Source organism: Aplidium turbinatum, chromosome 1 (assembly GCF_918807975.1).
Source record: "Aplidium turbinatum chromosome 1, kaAplTurb1.1, whole genome shotgun sequence".
In the NCBI taxonomy this organism is placed as follows: domain Eukaryota; kingdom Metazoa; phylum Chordata; class Ascidiacea; order Aplousobranchia; family Polyclinidae; genus Aplidium; species Aplidium turbinatum.
In genome coordinates this window covers 53,605,258-53,627,938 of record NC_137472.1, presented here as the reverse complement: position 1 = coordinate 53,627,938, position 22,681 = coordinate 53,605,258, and the positions used below count along the sequence as shown (strand labels likewise).

Genomic DNA, 22,681 nt, shown 5'->3' with positions numbered 1-22,681 from the left:
TACATATTGTGTGAAGATGTCTATACCTTTGATTTGGAACCTTTTGACAAAAAGGAGGACGGAAGTATTGAGGAATTCTTGTTATTGCAAGGGTGGTCCTGTTGGGACATCCTGTTGAGGCGTTGTAGGTTTCCCAGTTTGAATCTTCGATAGATGATGGCAAGAAAAAACATACACCCCAACTTCTTGAGTGATATGGTTTAATTGAACAGCTTATGCTTACTCGGCCAAAAAATCAGTTTTCTTTTTACATTGATTCAGCGCCTGTAGATTTGCTCGCTGGGTAGTGATTTTTCGCTTGCTGAAAACAACCACTTTTGGAACTAAATTATAATCCAGTATCCCGGATTGCGCGTCACATGACGTGCTTCCTCGATTGACAACCTGCAATTTAGGTCAAACCGCTGTTGAAGCCATTAACAACATAAGGACGGTGGCATCGTTGACTAAAGAGAAAGAGATCATCAAACTCTACACTGATAAACTCTACGAATCTACATGGTAGGTACACTCGCCAATACTGGAATTTCTAACGTCATTTTATCTTCATTAATACCCAGACAGCAAAGTTTGTCATTTTTACATTAATTCAACGTCTGTAGACTGGTTTTGCTGTCTGGGTATGTGTATGAGATGCAAAAGAAAGTAAAAGTGTAACATGTGTGATGTACCAACATGCAAATAAACGAGGATAATGCTACATAGGGTATGGTGTAAAACGGCGTGAGAAGTTGCTTGGGTAGTAAGATTCACTGATACTAACGAGTAGAAGGCTGCCCACAGCTGGAAGCTGCGGTTTTTTGTCTGACTCCCTTCAGTAACTGTAGTCAGAATAAAGTAAACCTGAATGTGTCAAGTATTTATAGTTAGAAGGAGAGGTACCACTGAAAGTATCGGGCTAGTGACAACAACAGAGACACATCAGGATATCTCTGGGGTGGTAAAAGGATAAACCCTCGGCCCTAGAGAGTAAAGAAAGAAGCTAGAAGTCCCAACATATTCAACACATAATTCAGACTTGGCAGCTTTTAATACAGAATATATTAACGGCCAGCCTACTCCCATATGAACCTTATCTTATCCTAGCTGCATCTCTGCTAAGCATAATGTCACCTCCCAGACAGCAAAATTCATCACTTTTACATTGATTCAACGTCTGCAGACGTAATTTTGCTGCCTGGGCTTCGCTTCGCCTTTACTAATGGTAACATTGCAACTCTTCACGCAATTTAGATGTAATCTTTTATAGGACCCAACTGCGGAAAGTCATTATACTCGGAGTGGGTTACGGCTTCTCTCAGTGCGTTTACTTGTTCTCATTCGCCGCCACTTTCCGTCTCGCTATCGAGCTAATCCAAACTGGTGAAATGAGCTTTGAAAACTCGTACAAGTAAGATTTTGCGTCATAGCTTCTTGTTTGAAAGGCGAAGTAAGTTGTAACGCTTGCGATCGGGTGATAACTGTTTCCTTTCTTTCAAATATAAGATCAGACGTTTCATGTGAAATGTGTGAAAATAATAATAATAAACAATTAAACATGTATTATTTTGCGCTCATTACGACAGCATACAGCACACTGTAATCACAGATGCAACACAACAGACCAATGGAAGCAGTGAAGGGACATGTAGCCATCAAGGCAGCTGCTTCCATTATTCTGGCATATATTTTGTTCAACGTCTGATTTGAATTATTGAATTTGACTTGATTTGAATTAATTTGACTTAACTTTTAACTATGTCGTAACTTTTATTTGACGTAGAGTTTTGATGGCAATATCCTTCGGTGCCGCAGCTATTGGAATGAACAGCGCCATGGCTCCCGACTACACCAAAGCTAAACTGTCAGCGCGGAAAATGTTCGCACTGTTTGATTCTGTTCCTTCAATTGACGCCTACTGTGACAGTGGACTTCAGCCGGTGAGGCAGTGACTTGACCGCTTTTATTATCAAATCGTTTTCAATGCGGAGTGACCGAATAATTAAAACAAAAAGAGTGTCTAAAGTGTCTTGTACGGGACAGCTTTCTGTCATATCACAATTGCACAGTACAGTTGCATGCGAGTGTATGAGTCGATCAAAGTTTGAGACAATCCTCCTTGGAAGTTTTTTTATTCGTATTTCCTTCAGCCCCTGAGCATATACACTAAAATTCTTGTCTGGCGTTCACACAGAATCATTGCAAAGGAGAGATTACCTTCAGCTCCGTGTTATTCTCCTATCCCACTCGACCTGACGTCACAGTGTTGAAGCGCATCAATATCAACGTGAAACCAGGACAGACATTGGCGCTGGTCGGGCAGTCTGGGAGCGGCAAATCGACAACAGTTCAACTTATCGAGAGGTTTTATGACCCACAAGAAGGACAAGTTGTAAGTGATACAAAATACATTATCATAGTTTTTGTAAGTCGTCAGTGCTTTTCTGCGTGCCAGTATTTGATACGCGTCAGTAATGCGCCAGCTGCTAATCAAGATTTGCTTGTAGAAAGGTGATCCCATACTTGATATAAGCATCGTGGAATGAGAAGATAAGGCTCTCATTATACTAAGCCTCCGGCACTAACGAGAGTAAAGTGGCCTGTTACTTTCTCCTTGCCACCCTTTCTTTTATATCTACTCCCACGCAGTATTCTGCGCATAGGTGAGCGGTGTTTTTGCGTTACGTGAACTTCTTCTTTTATTGTCGCACTTGATTCCAAGCATTGACTGCCTCGTGTATGAAAAGTTTCCAGGATTCTCTGTTGTTTGCTTTGTGTATTAGGTGTATGTTGGTGTTAGTTTTGTCGGTTTGTTGGTTTAAGTATGTTAATCTTTGTCTGCCTTGGGCACGCTTCCCTTCAATTTTGCCTGTGAGAGAGAGATGTTCTAACTTTCCTTTTCGCAGCACGTGTCCTAAAAATTGAAGTTGTTTTTCTTTGATATTTTTTAGAAGATTGTTTGTTTGTTTGACTTGATTTAAAACAGTTTGGTTGCTTTTTCTGTCAGTCCAGGAAATCCTCTGCATTTTTCGGAATGCCCACATTTCAAACCCATTTATTCTTTTATTAATTGATTTGGTAATTGTCCAGGTTTCTGAATTATATTTAAAAATTAGATAAATGTAACACTTCAATACTCTGAATCTGGTTGCGAAAGATATGTTCTTGTTGCATAATATTGTTTTCATTTGCAGGAAAGAGGCTTTTGCTTGAGCAATACGTATATTGAACTCTTTATCATCTTTGGCGTCCCAGTTTATTGTTGTTCCAAGATATCGAAAGCTTTACTTGTTTTATAGTTGTTCCGTTCATTTTAATTTGACAAATTGGAATTTCGTTTTCTTTTTTCTTTGTGATTACCATCGTTTCTGTTTTCTTTTCATTCATTTCCATTCCAAATTCTTTACTTCTTTCATTTACTTTGTTCAACAAATTTTGTAGTTTTGCTTCCGAATCAGCCACCAAGACAGTGTCATCAGCATACCTCAGGTTATTAAAGTTACTTCCCCCAACATTTACGCCAACTTCATCATCAAGACATCGGAGGATGATCTCACTGTATAATGAAAAAAGGCTTGGAGAGAGTACGCATCCCTGTCTAACTCCTCTCTTGATGGATATCCAATCGCTGATATTGTGATTTATCTTTATTGCTGCAATTTGATCAAAGTAAAGGTTTTGAATAATACGTAGATCCTTGTCGTCAATTCCAATGTTATCTAGCATCTCCAGTAATTTGGTATGTTTTACTCGGTCGAAAGCTTTCTTATAATCAATGAATGCGATGTACAGATCTTTCTTCATTTCAATTGATCTTTGAGCGATATTTTTTAATACAAATACAGCATTTCTTGTGCCGCGGTCTGGCATGAATCCGTACTGTTCTTCAGCAATTTCATCGTTGATTTTGTTCTTGATTCGGTTCATGACAATGCGTAGTAAAATTTTTGTAATATGTGATGTCAAGCTGATTGTGCGGTGATTTTCACATTCCTTTGCTCCCGGTTTTTTAGGTAATGCGATAAAAATTGATTTGTTCATGTCGGTAGGCATCTCTCCTGAATCATATATGTTATTGAAGAGTTCATGCAATGCATCCACACCTACATGTTCCAGTGTTTTTAGCATCTCAGTACTGATCTCATCTGGTCCCACAGCCTTATTCAATTTTGTTTGTTTTATGGCATGTTCAATTTTACTTTTTAGAATATTTGGTCCTGACATTGGTTCACTGAATTTGAAAGGTTTTACAGTTCGATCTGGATCGTCATATAAATCAGATAAATACTCTTGCCACCTTTTCTGTATTTCATTTTCTTCCATTAGTATTTCATTTTCACCTGTTTTACTCTTCAAAAATCCTGACTTTGACATAGAATTGTGCTTTGCAGTTAACGTTTTGATTCGTTGATGTGTTTCTCTTGGGCTGAGATTATACAATTTTTCGATTGATATGCACTCGTCATTCAAGTATTTTTCACAGGCTTTGTTACATGCTTTCTTTATTTGTTTGTTCAACTTTTGGTATTCACTTTTATTGTGTTTCTTTTGCCTTCTTTCTTCCATCATTTCTAAGATTTCTTCTGTCATCCAGTTTTTATGTCGTTGGTAATTTATTTTAGGAACTATTTCATTGGCTTTATTAATCGAATCTTTGATAATGTTAAAATGTTCTTCCGTGGTCGTCCTTTCAGTTTTGTTTGATGAACTGTGGACTGCATGACGTTTTTACGTATCGTTACTTGCACTTTTGCGTGATTATTAACAGCGTTTGGACGGAATTGACATCGCAAAACTTAACGTCGGATGGCTACGTCAACAAATAGGTCTCGTGTCCCAGGAGCCCGTCTTGTTCGATCAAAGCATTGAGAAAAACATACGGTGAGTTCGTTATGACGCGAGACTTTTTAATAGTCCTCTTAACAGGGTTTCTTATAATTTCCTTTACTTTTTAACCAGTTAAATAAAGGTTATCCGACAAAAAGGACTTTTGACCTAATATTATTACGTAAGTTAAATTTTGATATCGTAATCAGTTTGGATTTAACTTCCTCACTTTAGCCCACCATTGAATGTCTAATCAACTGGTAGCACCAGAAACATCCAGTGCTGTGTCTACCTGCCGTAACAGTATAGGTTTTGCCTACCCAGACAGAAAAACTTGTCACTTTTACATTGAATTTACTTCAGCAGACGTTGAATCAATGTGAGAATGACTAATTTTTCGGTCTGGGTAGTAACGTGCTTGTAACGTAAGCACAGCTGTTGCCAACCGTCGGTGGCCGATCTCATCAAATTATGTTGCCTTAGTTATGGAGACTGCACGAGGGAGGCGAGTGACGTGGAGGTTAGAACTGCAGCAAAGAATGCCAACATCCATGACTTCATCAACGGTTTACCTGAGGTACGACGAAACGAAATGGACTTTCAATCGTTTGCAGCGCTTGGTTGTTTGACTTGAAAGGTTGATTGACTTTTAATTGTTGGTTATTCTTAAAGACCCTTTTTAACTTAAAGTTTTCTCTTGCAAGCAAGATATGATTGTCTTGAGTAATCTTGATAAATATGTTGCTTCAGTGGTTTTCAAAAAAAAATTTGGGAATTTCTTGATTAAACACATAATCTTTCTGGCTTTCAAATCAAAATATGAAAAATGACCGTAAAGCTGTTAAAGTAACAACAAAAAAGATCATATGCTTCAGCAATAAAGTAATTGAACGTTCTATTATGTGCGTGAATTTATTATATCAAATAATCAAGATACATTTATTGTATCAAAAAATAGTGGAAACAGTAAAGTAAAAAAAATTATGCCACTATTGCCCGCCAACGAAATACAATCACAAACTATATGTGGCCAATGCTGTTGAGTGACGCAAGTTTATTGATTTGAATTTGTGCAATTGTGCATGATGCTAAAGTCAGTCGTTTTCACTTGCGGACGATGCTTCCAGGGTTACTCCACCAGTGTGGGCACCAAGGGAGGAAAGTTATCAGGAGGACAGAAGCAAAGAGTTGCCATTGCAAGAGCTCTTCTTAGAAGTCCAAAGATTCTTCTTCTTGACGAGGCAACATCTGCTCTTGATACAGAAAGTGAAAGGGTAAATAAGATACCTTCAGCGCACATTTTGTACGTAAAATACAAATTTGATAAATCAAGTAACCAGTTCAAACTGAAATAAACCAGTTTCAAAAGGTACAAAGCTTACGAACTTATTTTTAGATCGTCCAAAATGCACTGGATGCAGCACGAGAAGGAAAAACAAGCATCATTATCGCTCATCGTCTCTCCACAGTAAAGAACGCGAACCAGATCGCGGTGATTGATAACGGGAAGGTGGTGGAAGTTGGAACGCATCAACAACTCATAGCTCAAAAGGGGGCTTACTTCAGGTACGCTAATGTTTTTATTTTCGAATGAGATAAAATTACAAGAAACAGCTTTTGATTTAACAAAGAAGACGACTAAATTCCATAAGCAATAGGTTGATCACTGCCTGATCACGATTTTTTTCCTACAAATTTTCCGTTCTCATTTGCATATCGTGTTAACTGAATTCGCAAGATGTTATCTCGTAACTATACGCACAGTGGATAAGAATAGATAAACAGTGCTTCAAAATTAATTGAAAAAAAATTAGAACAACCTAAAACTATTGCATAATTTAAAAACAACTCTTCTATTTGATTTGAGAATCACGCTGTTATTTGATTCTCATAATAAAGTGCACATATAATTATATAGTGTAGACCAGTTTCATTTCCTGATGCCTTATTTTTTATCATACTGAATTTCGCGCTATGTAAGAATGGGACTAAATACAAATAAACTGAATTTTTGGTGTGGAGCAGCAGCTGCTTGATAGACAGCACAGCACATACATTACTTCCAAAAAAGTGATAATAATATTCCTGTATCATGCTAGCCGTGCACGCCGCTATGATGCTGTTACAGAGACGTTCACGTGCTGGCCTAAGCTTTCTAGTGGTAGAAAACAGATTCAGGGCTGCTCAGTCGATAACGTCTTTGGCTTATTGCAAAAGCGTATTGCTGCCGGCCAGCAAAAGATTCGGAGCAAACTTTTACAAGTTGCAGCAGTTGTAGTTGTATTTTGATTTTTCTTACCGTAATAACTTTCTATAGTGATAATGGTATTTCCAACCTGGAAGCCACAACCTTGAGTATTTTTTGTTCGACAATTTGGAAGCAGATGCATGAATGCATTGATTTAAGAAGTAGTGCTAAATTTTAAGTAGTAAAACTGTAAAGTTTTTACACAGAGCTATTTTTAGAAGAGTAAATGCCTTGCGCAGGCTTAATATTTTTTGAAACAAGTCTGTGTCTAAAAAAAAAGTTTGAAATTACGGATTTATGTGCTTTTAATACCGTCTTATCTTGAATCAGTTTAAAACAACCCTAATTTTTTATTTCAGTTTGGTGAATGCGCAACTTTTCGTTTGAGATTGCTTACCAAGACAGCTATGTGAATGTTCCCAAGTACCCAAGCGTTTTACAGTTGACAGCCTCTTGATGCTTGGTCGACGATGTAGATATTTTCAAGCAACGAATTCAGACATGAGTTTTGGAGTTGATTCTCTGTGTCTGAATTGTATGACAAATCAAATATTAAAACAGTCACTTTTTTGTGGTTTTTGTTCCCCAATGGTATCTTGCATACAATTTAACGTATTCCACCCAATCACCGCATAACCCAAGCCAGCGATATTGTGGCAATATGGTGAAGCCTTCTTTTGAATGAAATCATTTTTTGTCTGTTGTCGAAATTTCGAGATATGTATCAATCGAGTTTTGTCCTTATGACGTAGATTTTATACGACAACGTCAACAAAGAGTTTTTATTGGTGGATGAATAATTCATTTCTTTTCAACCAAATCGTGCTTCATTTTTATACGTTTTTGTGTTGATTTTTTATTGGCTTGATGCGAAAAGTCAACATTAACATTGTAACGTCTTTTTTAGCCAGTAAGGTATTTCTCTTTAGTGTTCACGTTGCACAATTACTTGTGTTTGCATTCCCCATCATTTGTTCCTGTAATTGATGTGACCACTGTCATACACTCTTCGGTTTCTACGTTTGGTGCTTGTTTTGATGTTTACTTAACCGTTTGGTACTTACCCCTTGTATTTTACTCCGCTTTGTATAAAGTTTTCATTTATTAAAAATCTCCTTCAATGATTTCAAAATTAAAAAGATCAGTTGCAAAATTGAGTCACGGCTGTCAATTCTGAACCTATTTTAACTGTCCATTCACTCCATGTTTTTGTAGAGGCTTTACTAAGAATTTCTTCCTTTTTGTTTTTAATGGTTTGTTTGTTGTTTTGAACCCCACACGTGAACTTGATGCTCACGTCATAATCAATTTGAAGAGAATGAAATGAATATAGATGGCTATTGGCTATCTGATCGAACGCTTATGGTAACTAAGCGAATCATGCAAATTTTGTTGTTATTTTTATATTAACTGCCACAAAACATGTACGTTGTACTATTTAATTTTCCTTTGCCTAACTTGTTACATCAAAGAGGATTAAAAAATGTAACGATTTAGGCAAACTCAACAATTTATGCAAATAGATGAAATCTTTACAACGACTTGTGTTCAATTGCACATGCTTGAAATTCGATCATTGTCGGGCTTTTCCTAGATGCGACTTAGTGTTTTGTTTTAAGCGATGATCTTAAATTTGGGTTGTTTGGTTATAACTTCGTTTTTGATCGTATCTGGGGAGCTGTTTTCACGCTTTGACTTTGTGATCATTCTTCCACTCAAATTAGAAGCTTCGTTAATTATGAGTTTCACTAGTTTGTCCCGTTTCTCTGAGGACAGGTTTAGAGCCGTCTCCATGTTGCTGCAGCGTATTTCCCGCGTAGAGTATGTGCCTAATAATACTCACCCATTGTGTGTTTGGGTAGTTCCAACGCCTGGCATCTATCCATACTGCAGTAGCTATTATGTTGTGAATACCGCTGTAGATCAAATGACAAATTAAACGAACAACGGGTTGTTCAGGAATATAAAGATATGATAATATACAAATATAGGTTAAATTGAGCGAATTGGACAAATTATTATAAAAAGTGGGTTGGACATTAGACAATTTCTACTGATATAACTTACTTAAGCGGTTAAACTGAACTTTTTTAAATATAAGTTTTATTTGCATTATTGCTTTTTGCTGTTTGGTCTTATCCTTGTCATATTGCATTTATTTTAGTAACACACATATTTTACTCCATTTACTTTCTATCACATCGGTTGTGTTTCAAAAGTCGTGAATGTGCTCTCTTTCGCTGACTGGTAGATGTTTGCCTTTTGATTTGTAATTGAACTCAGCTACTCACAGGAGGAACCGCGTGAAGGTGCTCATCATCTCACTGTTACTGTTCCAAAACACTTTGTAAAGTTGTGTGTTAAAATTGCATCAGCATAAATAGACTTACAATATATAACATTCGATGAATTATTGCATTCAATTGGATATTACACATTATCTCGTATTGTATTTCTTGTTTCTAATTTTATAGCACAACTTTAAAATAAAATGTTCTGTTTTGCCCCACCATTTGGGGTAGCCTAAAACAGAGCGTATGATCCTGGTAGAACAAATAGCCAAAATCATAGGTGTACGAGCTGGGGGTGCAATCGCACCCCCAATCTGTCGAGAATTCGGGCAAGATTTCAAATTTGGCAAGAATTCATACCTACCTACCTGTTAATTTTATAATCACCTTGAATATCATATCAAGTATCAGAAGACCAAGCGATGCTTGTTGTTTCTAAAAAACCTCTAACAAGACAACCGTGTCTTTGTGTTAATAGATTATTACGTTACATTTACAGACATAAAGCTTGCGTTTATTTGAATTCGTATCCCTCTTTAGTGGTCTATCGCATTGTACAAAAACAATTACATTTTAGCAGTCCTTTATTTTTTTCAAAAAACAAGTTTAAATAATAAATTGCTGTCAGTTTTTAGACAAGAGACTGGGTTTGCAAAGGCCTGACTCATAAAAAGGCACCAGAATCTGTATTTTGTTGCTTCAGAAACGCTATCTTTAACTTTTACTTCTGTAAAAAACAATTTATGTCATTGTGCGCGCTGAAAATTGATTGGCATCTGTTATCATCCATTTAAACGTTGGCATAGCATGGCCAACGTTAATTCAACGTCTAAATGACATTTGTCTGTGTGTGACTGTGAATACCGGCGCAGCACGTTATCTCTTCGAAGCCTTTGTCACATCATGAAAGATGCAATCAACGTTAGCGAACAATTGTTATCCGCTTGCTTACTTCAACCAAGGCATATGATTTGAAGTTATTTTTTCCACACTTTTTCTTTAAATAACAAGGCCTCTCTGTCTTTTGCTACATTAGCATGATAGTTTAGCGAAGTGAACATTTATGTTGGCTACTCATGAAAGTATAGACGAAATTCTCTTGAGTTTATATTAACTGCATTTTGTAAAGTGAGCTGTTCAATGTTAATCCTGCATAAATTGAGAAACGTTATGTTAAATATTTCTTGACCATTTGCTAATTGTAAATTTTGTATTCTATTTGAATAAGGATGCACTAGTTGAACTATTTGCTGTATGACTGTTACGACTACTCATTTGGATTATGGTTTGTACGGATTTATCACTTCAAGCCCTGCTTTGGTGAGTCGACTGAACTGTCACACTAAGTCTGTTAAACAAACTTGTGACCTTGTGGCCAAACTTGTAAACTTGCGACCTGTGACCTTGTGATCTTGCAACCTTTCTGCCACAATAAACTAACAGAACTCAAGACCGTGTTTAAATTCAATCTACTTTACTTGTGTCTCTGTCTTAATTGTTGGAGGTCTCAAAACCGTATAACTAAGCGACGCATACAATAATTCGACCCAATGTTTTGGCGCCAGTGAGAAAGATATTCTCTATCAGGGATTCCAAAACACACCGGGATGCGAAACTGACGGATTATCCGCTTAGGATCGTAACAACAGTAGTGCTATCATCATGTCGCCGAGTGCGCGCGTGGCGGTGACATGTGATTTTGCCAATAGTAAACAGATGCTAGACAGCAGTTCACGTTTCGTTGTTCTTATTCAGTAGTTGTTTATTTCCCTAAAAAAGAGATAATTATTTGACCAGCTTGATGAATTATCGGTAGAAGGCAATCAAAGCTGCAATGGCAACTCTCACCATGCTGGTATGCCATTTTTGAAATTATCTGGTACCAGGTTGCAGTACTTGTAGAAGGCAAGTAATGAAAAGAATTATTTCTCCTTGAGACATACTAAAAATGTGTTTTCAGTCAGCAAGGAGTGCTCAAGATGTGCGCTTTCAGACAAAATGGCATCTGACATGCTCAATGATATTTATGATGGTACGGGATGCGCAAAATATCATTAATGAAATGATATTGTGTTTTTCTTTTTAGGATAATAGTTTCTATGTGCATGATGAAAATCTGATGTAATTTTTTGAAATCTGATAAAATTTGAAGAGGTTTCTGGTGACAAACTCATTTGAGAATTTGGCATCACTGAGCTGCATAACCAATGTAGGCTAATGGTAGTAATACAGTCACCTGGGTTGTTCAAAACCACTTAAAAATGGAAGTTGATGAGTTGTCCGATTTTTCCCATTTCAGTCAGACTTTACCCTATTTCTATGATATTAAGTATGGTTATCAGCACTAGGTTTTATTGAAATTACCTTTTTGTTCAGGTGTTAATTTGTAAAATAACTACGGTACGGTACTAAAATCTATTGGTTAAATTTCTGGTAGTGGTATATGCTATGGGCTACACTTGTTGTGTGCCAAACTGTAATACCGGCTATAGATCAGCTAATAATGGAGAAAAAGTTGCAATGCTTCGTTTCCCCAGTGACCCAGAAATGCTTCGCCGTTGGATCAATGCGATTCCCAGGAAAAACTTACCTGTGACAAAAAATAGCAGAGTATGTGCTAAGCATTTTTCTGACGTTGACTTTGAAACTGTTTCTACGGATCAATGTAAAAGCAGAACTAAGAAGCGAGACACACAACAGCTTAAAAGATTAAGATTGAAAGCAACTGCTATTCCTCATATCTTTCAAGACCTGCCCAAATATTTATCTAAGCCAGCTCCTCCCAAGCGCTCTACTACTGCCTGTTCATCTTCTGCACGTTTGGACAAAGAAAACCTTAATATCCAAATGCAAAATGACAAAATGCTTGAATTGGATAAGGTCAGAAATTTGGATGAATTAAAGAAGAAGTTGTGTGATTCTAATTTGCCATTGGATATTATCAAAGTGGAAAAAGTGCATGTTATTGAATTTCACTATATTTACTGCAGTGAGAACAAAGACACAGCTCCAAATCTTATGTCTTCTGTTATGATTGGAGAAGATATGTGTGTGAATGCTTTCGTAAACTCGGTGATGCTGTCAAAGGAGAAGTTTCAGCATCTGATGAACTCCAATATAATAAGTACATTGACTGAAGTTAGCAACATTCTTGCATTTTGCAAAAACCTCTGTAGCGATTTGCAATCTGGAATTGTCGATAACTACAATCGCATTAATTTAGCCATTTGTGCTCTAAAAGATTTCAAAAGCGATGACAAAAGTGATGATAATGATTCAGGTTCATGTATGCATTTTGTGAAATTTTTAACAGAACAACTTAATTTGATGCTACTTCCCAAAGGTGGCCGAAGATATTCACCCGAAATGATTACAATATCATTTTTGTGAAAACTCAACAGCAGTTCTTTATACAAGCGACTATCTGACTTTTTCTTGTTACCATCTACACGCAGACTGCAGCAACTATCAATGGACTTGAACATTGAAACAGGAAAAGTTGATATGAGCTACTTAAAGAAAAGAACGTGTAATTTAAGTGAAGGTGAACGAACGGTTGTGCTACTGATTGATGAGGTCTATACTGCCCAGCGCGTTGAGTACAGTAATGGAAGTTACATCGGTCTAACAGAAGACGGTCGTCCAGCCAAAACAGTTTTAGCTTTTATGGTGCAGTCTGTCTGCAAAAACTATAGGGATGTGGTGTGTTTGGTGCCAGTAGAAAAGCTTGATACGAAGCTTTTACAACGCAATTTTAATCTTGTAATGGATGCTCTTGATGAGAATTTTTTTGTTGTGGCTGTATCAGTGGATAATCATGTATGCAACAGGTAAGTCCATTATACTTTTTGATGTTGTTAGTTGCCTTAAAGCAGAAGTATGGAAACTATTTTATTGTCACCTCTCATTCGTTTGTTTGTTTAGGAATCCCTGTTCTCTATGGTAGAATTTCCGTCAAAATTCTACACCACCCTCGATCCTTAGTCTTCAAAAAGAGAATTTTCGGAAGAATACAAATATAGTGCAGGCCCTTAGGGGCAAAAATGAGCATCTTTAGGCTAAACGTGTTACACGTTGTTTTTTTGCATTTTTTTGTAGTTGATGAATCTAACTTCAATTTTAGTGGGTGCCGCAACTTTTTGGGTCACGTGATCACCCCCAAATCGGGGATTCCCCCCAAGTCAATTTTGAGCCCTTTTCACGGCATTTTTATGCAATTAGATACGTTATTTTTTTACATTTGGACTGACTGCCACTACAAAATACACGAGATAAAAATGACACAAAATTATGTTATTAATGACGTCATTGTGACGTCATGTATTAATTTTTTGCTTGTTTTTTTTCTTATTGTAGTCGCTTGTTTGTTGTTGGTGTTACTTTTTTGGTTACAATAAGTTACCAATGGTTTTTCAACTGATTTGATTAGTATTAAGTGTCAGTACTAACATATTCAAAATCTTAAGGAATCCAACTTCCGGAAAGTGGTTATTTTCAAGATAGCTTCCAAGATGGCTGCCAAACCATTGAACAAAACAGTAAATTGACCATAACTCGGTCATCATATGACCAAAGCATGTAGTTTTGGTGTCTATCTAGGTTTTTATATCTTGTGAAGTCAATGAGACTATTCTCAGAATTGTTGAATTATCTGATAGCCTATAAATTCAATATGGCCATCCAAGATGGCCGCCAAACCATTAAAATAACAGTAAATTGACCATAACTCGGTCATCCTATGACCAAAGCATGTAGTTTTGGTGTCTATATCTAGGTTTTTATACCCTGTAAAGTCAATGAAACCATTCTCAGAATTGTTAAATCATCTGATAGCCTATAAATTCAATATGGCAATCCAAGATGGCCGCTAAACCATTAAAATAACATAGTAAATTGACCATAACTAGGTCATCATATGACCAGAACATGTAGTTTTGGTGTCTATATCTAGGTTTTTATACCCTGTGAAGTCAATGAGACTATTCTCAGAATTTTTGAATTATCTGATAGCCTATAAATTCAATATGGCAAACCAAGATGGCCGCCAAACTATTAAAATAATAGTAAATTGACCATAACTCGGTCATCCTATGACCAAAGCATGTAGTTTTGGTGTCTATATCTAGGTTTTTATACCCTGTAAAGTCAATGAAACCATTCTCAGAATTGTTAAATCATCTGATAGCCTATAAATTCAATATGGCAATCCAAGATGGCCGCTAAACCATTAAAATAACATAGTAAATTGACCATAACTAGGTCATCATATGACCAAAACATGTAGTTTTGATGTCTATATCTAGGTTTTTATACGCTGTGAAGTCAATGAGACTATTCTCAGAATTGTTAAATTATCTGATAGCCTATAAATTCAATATGGCAATCCAAGATGGCTGCCAAAACAATTAAAAATGTACAATAACAATGTATTGTTTATTAAAAAACCCGGTAAATTTCTATCACAGGGATTTCTATATATATTTGGGTTAACTGAGCAGGCATAAAGAGCTCATACGATGTGGTCATGTAGACTCTTGACATAATCAGCGTAAAGAAAGCAAATGGATCAAGTATTACTAATGCTCATCGCTGTCACTCTCGATGTCATCGTCTGTGATTATGTGATTGCTGTATGGACACATGAACCAGTTTGGCATGGTCCACATCCAGCATGGTATGGTAGCACATATCTCCGGCAACTACAGTGAGATGAACACGATTCGCAATTGCAGTGATCATTTTCAGTAGGTTGTCCGGGGCAGCTTTCATGTCCGTCATGATTGGAACCATCTGATTATATTCTACTTTCCATCCCCAGTCTAGAGCATCCATACCATTGTCAGTAGCCTACCCATCCTGACCATAATCTGGTAGTAAACTCTGAGGCAGTGGAATGTGGTAAAGGATAATGTAGGTGGCAAACGTTCAGGGTGAACAAAGGATTTGGCTGTTTTAATTTTCTTGACCAATGTATTGTATCGCTGTGTTTCTAGGTTACTCCTGCCATCGTTGCCAAACATAACGGTCATAGCTTTGTTTCCAAGATCCTTAATGATGTGGCCTGTCTGATTTGGGAGAATAAAGCAATTTGCACATTCTTTGATTATTGGTTGACTTTTCACTAGTTTCTTGAAAGCGTCTTCTTCCCGATACCAAATATCCTTGACGTTGAATCACAACCGGTGAATGCATGAATGAAGAGAAGCTGTGAGCATAATTATGTCTGGTCCGATGATTGCTTTAAGTTTGTTGATGTCGTGTATCTTGGTTGCGTAAGCCTTTTCGGAGCGGAAGTAGAGCTCCTTAATGTCTGGGTCAGTGTCAGCATAGCGTAGTATCAATATTAAAAGGTCTGTGTCTTCACCAATTAAAGTCGTACTATGTCGATGAGGGCTGTCCATCTGCCGTCTTGACGATGTCAACATCTGCATCACCTGGAGCGTTCATCACATTGCAGCTTCTATTCCTCAGTTGAGCAGAAATTAATCCTTCCTTGTTGGAAGCTCGAGGCATGAACTGCTCCTTCTTTCCAATGAACTTGGTGTCTACAGTAAAGTGAACAACCGGGTGGACGTTCATGCCGCGTCTTTGATGGGTATTGTCTTTGATAGACGGACCACCATATCCATCAAAGACCACCGTTGCTAAGCGATAATGACGAATGGTAAAATCTGCATACGACTGTGCAATAGACCCATAACTGTCTCCAGTTTCAATGGCACTCGATGCAACAAGAACCCTCCATCAATGACGTAGTGATCGGTTTTCGAGGCAGATTCTTTCACTACTTCATAATCGGCTGACATCACACTGCTGGCATGTTCTGTGATGGCAGTAGCTATTTGAGGCTTACCCTCTGCAAGAAACAGGGTCTGGATGTTACGTGGCTGTCACAAGTAATACTCGTCTTCCTCTCAACTGGTCTGAGTTTTTGGGAAATGACAGCAACAAAACTGCGTTATATCAACTGGTTCAACAAGCTGTGATAACTTCAGTCGATCCAAACTTGTTTACGATCGTTGTAACATCGTTAGATACAGCTCTTAACAATCAAACATTGGACATGTCTGAGGTTTCCCCATGTGATCACGAAGAGGCAGACACCCGAATGTTTCTCCATGTGAAACATGGAAAATCCGATGCCATAGTCAAAACAGTAGATACTAATGTGGTAATTATTGCAATTTCGTGTTTTGACAAGTTAGAAATCTGTAAACTATGGGTTGAATTTGGAGTTGGAGAAAAAACTCGCTTCATTCCAATCCATGATATTGTTTCATCTTTACCTCAATCTCCGATGATTTGCGCTTCTTTACCTTTGTTTTATGCTATCACAATCTGTGATACTGTTTCGTCTTTGGAAAAAAAGGCTTGGGATTGTTGGATGCTTAATCTTACCGCAATGTGTGGCTTATTTAACTCTCTGAATTTCTCAAGCTCACCTAGTTCTATAAATGACATACAAAAGTATGTCATAGCTCTTTATGGCAATGGTCCTACTATCATGGATGTAGACGAATGCCGTTATATGATGTTTACCAATGGTTGCACTATTGAAAAGCTGCCACCAACGTCAGCTGCTCTGATGCAACATACACGCAGAGCGATCCATCAAGCTGAAATACGGAAATCAAGCCTCGTAAATGTTCAGCAACTACCTTCTCCTTTAGCTTGGGGTTGGAAACATAATGATGCAAATCGGCTTGTTCCGTTTTGTCAGTCTACTTGTGGCTCTCGATGTTCCTGTAAGAAAAAATCTATAAAATGCACGAATCTTTGTTCATGCGAGTACGAAACATGCAATTCGACCACAAAATATCCAATCCTCTCTGATGTTTCATCTTCAATCCACATTGACGTTTCATCTCCAATCCACACTGATCATTCAAGAAATGCTTTTGACTTTCTAAACTCTATCTTGTAACTTGAAAAAACTTGTCGTACACGAATTTTTTTAACATCAAATTACGTATGGTAGGAGTTTAACATCCAAAACCGCTAGTTTTTTCATCTTGAATTGACAGGGTTAAGACTCTGACATTGCATCATCTGGGGTCGTGTATTAATTTGATTTGTAGATCATAATTAGGCCTACATATTATTTTAAATTTTAAAGTGGCATGACCAAAAGGGAAAGTCACCCCTGGTAGCTGCTCTTCTGGTTATTCCCTTGATGACGTCGTTATTGCGTCATACTGTACTGGAATTATTGTTATTGCTTGCAATTGTAAAATTTTAAGCATTTGCAAAACTTATAATGAGAGTATTTGATCGCTTTTTTCGGAATAAACTTACCTTTGGTTCCTGAATTTGAACTTGTCTAGTTTTAATAATGTAATGATGACGTCATAAAAGATGCAATCATGACGAAACTACTTTTAGGAATTGTGAAATGGTTTTAGTAACCGGTACTCCAACTAAAACCAACAGCAAACGACCAAAATAGGTTAAAAAAGCAAAAAAATATATGTGATGACGTCACAATGACGTCATCAGTAAAATTATTTTGTGTTTATTTTGTCTCACTTATTTGTATGTGCTTTTTAAGTTAAAATATACAAAAATCAAATATGTAATTGCACAAAAATGACGTAACAAAAGCTGAAACGTGATTTCTGGGGAAATCCCCGATTTGGGGGGTGATCACGTGACCCAAAAAGTTGCGGCACCCACTAAAATCAAAGTTAGGTTGATCAACTGCAAAAATATGCAAAAAAACAACGTGTAACACGTTTAGCTTAAAGATTCCCCTAAGGGCCTGAACTAAATAATGCCAACCAACAAAAGTTGATTGTATTTGGGCAAGAATTCTTTCGCACCCCCAAAAAATATGCTTCCCGTACACCCATGGCCGAAATAACATTGAATTTCTAAAACAAGGTAAATCTGCTGGATTAGATGGCATCCGAACAGAACTAATTTAACATTTTGGTACAATCACTATTTTATTCGTATTGTGTATCTATAATGATATTGTACCTTGCTATTCTCGCAACAGACGAAATAAAAGGTTTCTCTCTCACTCTCGGATGGCTGCTAAAACTTTACAATAACTGCCTCAGCTGTAACTAAATTTCTAAGCTGTGGAGAAAAGCCAAAATTATTGCTTTGTTGGAACCAGGAAAAGACCCAACTGACCCTAAAAGCTTCCGCCCTATATCTTTGCTATGTCAAGTTGTTTGAAAGGCTGATATGAAACCGATTGCAGCAACCTCTCATAGAAGACCAGCTCATTAATGAACAAGCAGGTTTCCGACCTGGTAAATCCTGCACAGGACAACTCCTGAATCTGACACAGCATGTAGGCTACAGAATGTGTTTGAAGCAGGCCCGGATTTAAGGAGAGAAGATGGTGCAGTTGCCCCGAACCCCCCTTTTGAAGGGCCCCCCGACATGGAAAAATGTGATTTTGTGTTAGGCTATTATTATTATTTACTCTCAGCCTTTAAAGTTTCTGCAAAATGTCTCCTTTTTCTTTCGAGGTTAATTTTGTCACAAAGTGGTGACTGAGCTTGGCGAAAAGGCATTAGCAACGGTGTGGGTGACTTGTTACCTTGTAAAAATTTTGGCGCAAAAAATGTTTTGCACAGGGCCCCCCCCATCAGTTAAACTCGCCCCTGGTTTGAAGAGGATTCCGTTACTGCTGCTGTTTTTGTAAATCTATCTGCAGTGTATATGACACTATTAACCATCGTCTCCTCATTTTAAAGATCCTCAATATCACGGAGAACTTTCGATTCACTAAGCTGATAGGCCTACAATCGCTGTTTCTATGTTTACTTTTGTGGCAAAAATAGTAGATGGAAACAGCAGAAAAATGGTTTGCTACAAGGGAGTATTTTAGCCCCCAGTTATACTGTAGTAATCCAATAGCCTATCATGCCAAACACGTTTTCCTTCCTAACAAGTGAACCATTTCAACGTATATGTCATTTCCTAAAGATTTTGTATTTTTCCATCTAAGCTGCTTTAAATGGAAAAATGTAACTATTTTTTATTTTAGGCTACGTGTAAAGATGGTATTATTGAGATTTTAAATGTTAATTGGCTGTCTAATGAAATTCTGTCTGCCTGGTGGTGATGGACATCCGAACTAATTTGACTATCCAACTTCATTAAACTATTTCCACACAATTGTACTCGACTTATAATTTTTAGTAATCAGAAAGTGTTTTTATAATAAAGTAGGCTATGTCTATAACAAAAATGAATTTAAACATCATAGGATAACAAAACCACAGACAGATATAACCCAGCAATAACACTACATTTAACAAATAAATTATAAAAATATAAAATTATAATTAGCCTACATTATTAAAACAAAAAAAAGCAATAAGCTAACGTTTTCGGCTAGTCATACAACCCTTTTCAAGCCTATAAGAAAAATATTTTTAAAAACAATTAAACATATGACTGAGTTGACTTGATGAAAGAAGTAAACAAACTTCAATTGATTTTTTAGTACTTTGTGATGTTGATGGTTTCTGGTATCCTTCCAGTACGTGTCATAAGCTATACTATCTTTCTTTGATGTGCAGCTTGTGCTATGTTGCATAAACCATTTTTTGTGTTTAGTACTTTTTTGAGTTGTTTTATCAAACATTAGAGTGAATGCATGGTTGCCAATCCCTCTGAGAAATGTGAAGAGCTGGAAAAACACTTATAATTTAGGACTAATGGTTAAGCGCTCTGGAAGAATTTTGTCCGCCCCGATACTGTAGCTCAGTTGGTTAGCGCGTGACTTCTGAAACGAAGAAGATTCAAGATCAAGTGGCGCTGGTTCGACTCTTGGGGTGTGCACTTGAGCAACGCACGTTGAGGACTGCTCTCCATTCAGCGGCATTTAATGGATGGAATAATTCCCCGCCAACAAGAATTCAACAATCGGAAACTTCACTCTATCAATCTCAGTGACCGGGCCTGCGCCAGTGATTCAAAACCCCGGTTCAAAACCTTTACAAGTATGCGAAACTACCAAGATTAAGCTCTGCAAGAATTTTTCCCAGTCCGAGGATAAAGATTCAATCAATAATATAATAGCCTACCGTATCTCTTTTCTTGGGCTCCATTTTATAAGTCAGCAGCAGTGGCCGAGTGGTTAGCGCGTTGGGCTCGCAGTCGAGAGCCTGCATGTTCGACTCCAGCCACCCACACTTGCTGTTGTTTCTCTGGGCAAGAAACTTTACGATAATTGCCTCTACCCAGTGATCGATTTCGAGTAATGGGTAGTACCAAATTTAAGTCATAAGTAGAGTAGACAACCGGAAACAGACATTGCCGTCGGCTGCAGCGTGGGTCAGGTGTACGTCGGAAGGCGTACACCGATGCATAGCGCTCAAGTCCGCTTTCTCGCAATGCAGGATAAAGATAAACCAAACAAACAAACAAGCCCAAAAAACTTGGGCTACATTTTGCATGAGCTTGTGCTCTTTTTTAAATTGGCAACCCTAATATGGAGATATCTGAGATTTACATGATGCCATGGCAGGAAAACTATGAAATTGCAAACTTTAGCAAAGGCGGCATTTCCAGTTATCATTTAGGCTACTGTGCAAATTCCAGTTTTTTTTTAACTGAGTACATAAGAGATACAGTCAATTATATCACTTGACTAAAGACCCTGACTTTAAATGCTTGCTATGTCCAGGAACAGTCCATGCGTCGATGGAAGAACGCAAACAGATCATACAGATGTTTAAGTCACACAGGAAAAACTGCAAGTTGTAAGCTCATTTCGTTATCTTAGAGATGTACTTTCTGGAGCAGGAGGGTGCGATTACACAGTAACGTCGCATGTAAAAGCATTCAGAGAACTGTTGCCGGTCTTAAGATCACGTCACCTGTCTTACGAGACGCTTTGGAGAGTGTATAATGCTTATGTGCAGAGTACCATGCTCGTCACCGCTGAGGCCTGGGCTTTAAGTAGACAAAATATTTATTGTCTACAGCGCAATGACAAAGCTATGATTCGACTCGAGCCAAGCCAAAGACCTGACCACAGTGTGATCAACCATGTTGCTAGATTAACTAGGTCTTGCTGACATCGATCATGCCTTCAAAGAGAGCAGGCTTGTTCCGCTGGTATAGGCATGTAGAAAAACCTAATGGTGCTTTGAAGTTGGGTCACAACACACAAATTTCAGGAAGGCATGGGGTTGGTCAGCCAAAATTAACGTGTGCAACCTATTTCGTCTCCTGAAAAAATCAAGAAAAAAAAATACAACAGAGCCGAAGTCGCTGATCATAGTTGCCGCAAACATTTTAAAATTTTTCCTTTGAAAAGATCTTGGGAAAATGCTGCTGTTAAATTTTTAGCTTAAATTTAGCACTTTCATGGTTTTTAGGTTTATTTGTGGCATATTCAACGCGGAGATCACAAAATGTGAAGATGGAAGAGATTTCTGAGATGGAATGGAAGAACATCTCAGGATGGAAGATGGAAAAATGTCTTCCATCCCATACCCTGACGCTAAGTATCTTGAAATAATAGTTGATAAACCGAACCTCACTTTCGGGTTAGGGTTATCGAATTAAGATTAGGGTTTGGGTTAGTCACACTTATTTTGTGGTGGCCCATAAAAATTCATTGAATAATTCATGGGGAAAATTTTAAAATGTTTGCGGAAACTACGATCAGCGACATCGGCTTTGTTCTATTTATGAAGTGTTCACTGGACAGAATAGGTTGCATCCAAAATTAACTTAGGAAGCGATTTAACACTAAAAAGTTGTAGAGAATGGAATCTATTGTGATCCCTCTTGTGATCTTGAGAAGTGGAGAGTCGATGTGCAATCTGCCATGCGTGCAGCTAGCCAGTCATCTGGAGTGATGCCTATGAGTGTAGAAATGCCCTGCAAGACCTGCACATTAAAAAACAAAACTCGATGATGGTGATGATACTTATATATTTTAGGTCCTATGAAAGTTTGCAGAAATATTTCCCCTTTTTCTGTATGAGCACTTACCGTATATTGGGCGTAAGGAAATCAGGGAGCAATTTTGTTGATAAAAAGAGGACATAATAATTAATAATCTTTAGCTAAAAAAGTAGTTGTATCTTTGAAACCAACAGGGTCTGTTGACTTTTAAGAGCACTTTGATGCTAAATGTGGTATTGCTCACTAGATTTCAAGTTGGGATCAAGTTAAGTTTATCAAATAAAGTTAACTTTTTGTGAAATGTGGGTATTGACTCATCACTTAGCAAGGTTGACAGTAGTTTCTATACCCGTGGTGAAACTATTATTTAGAAATCTATTACTGCACCTACGCTTTGTATATATTGTTTGTGTTAAAAATCTCATTTACTAATTTTTTCTTATTTCAGCTCTAA

General features: G+C 37.5%; 1 protein-coding gene across 1 annotated transcript in view; it reads left to right on the top strand.

Moving 5' to 3' along the window:
* LOC145782982 (ATP-dependent translocase ABCB1-like) overlaps nt 1–10,788 on the top strand; it is a 30,242-nt gene extending 19,454 nt beyond the window's left edge. Inside the window, exons 18-26 of the mRNA XM_082594742.1 lie at nt 396–501; nt 1,250–1,390; nt 1,763–1,919; nt 2,174–2,371; nt 4,748–4,860; nt 5,290–5,383; nt 5,934–6,080; nt 6,203–6,372; nt 7,414–10,788. Coding sequence (XP_082450868.1) covers nt 396–501; nt 1,250–1,390; nt 1,763–1,919; nt 2,174–2,371; nt 4,748–4,860; nt 5,290–5,383; nt 5,934–6,080; nt 6,203–6,372; nt 7,414–7,441 — 1,154 coding nt within the window. The 3' untranslated portion in view covers nt 7,442–10,788. The remainder of the gene's footprint in view (nt 1–395; nt 502–1,249; nt 1,391–1,762; nt 1,920–2,173; nt 2,372–4,747; nt 4,861–5,289; nt 5,384–5,933; nt 6,081–6,202; nt 6,373–7,413) is intronic.
* Nucleotides 10,789–22,681: the final 11,893 nt, after the last annotated feature.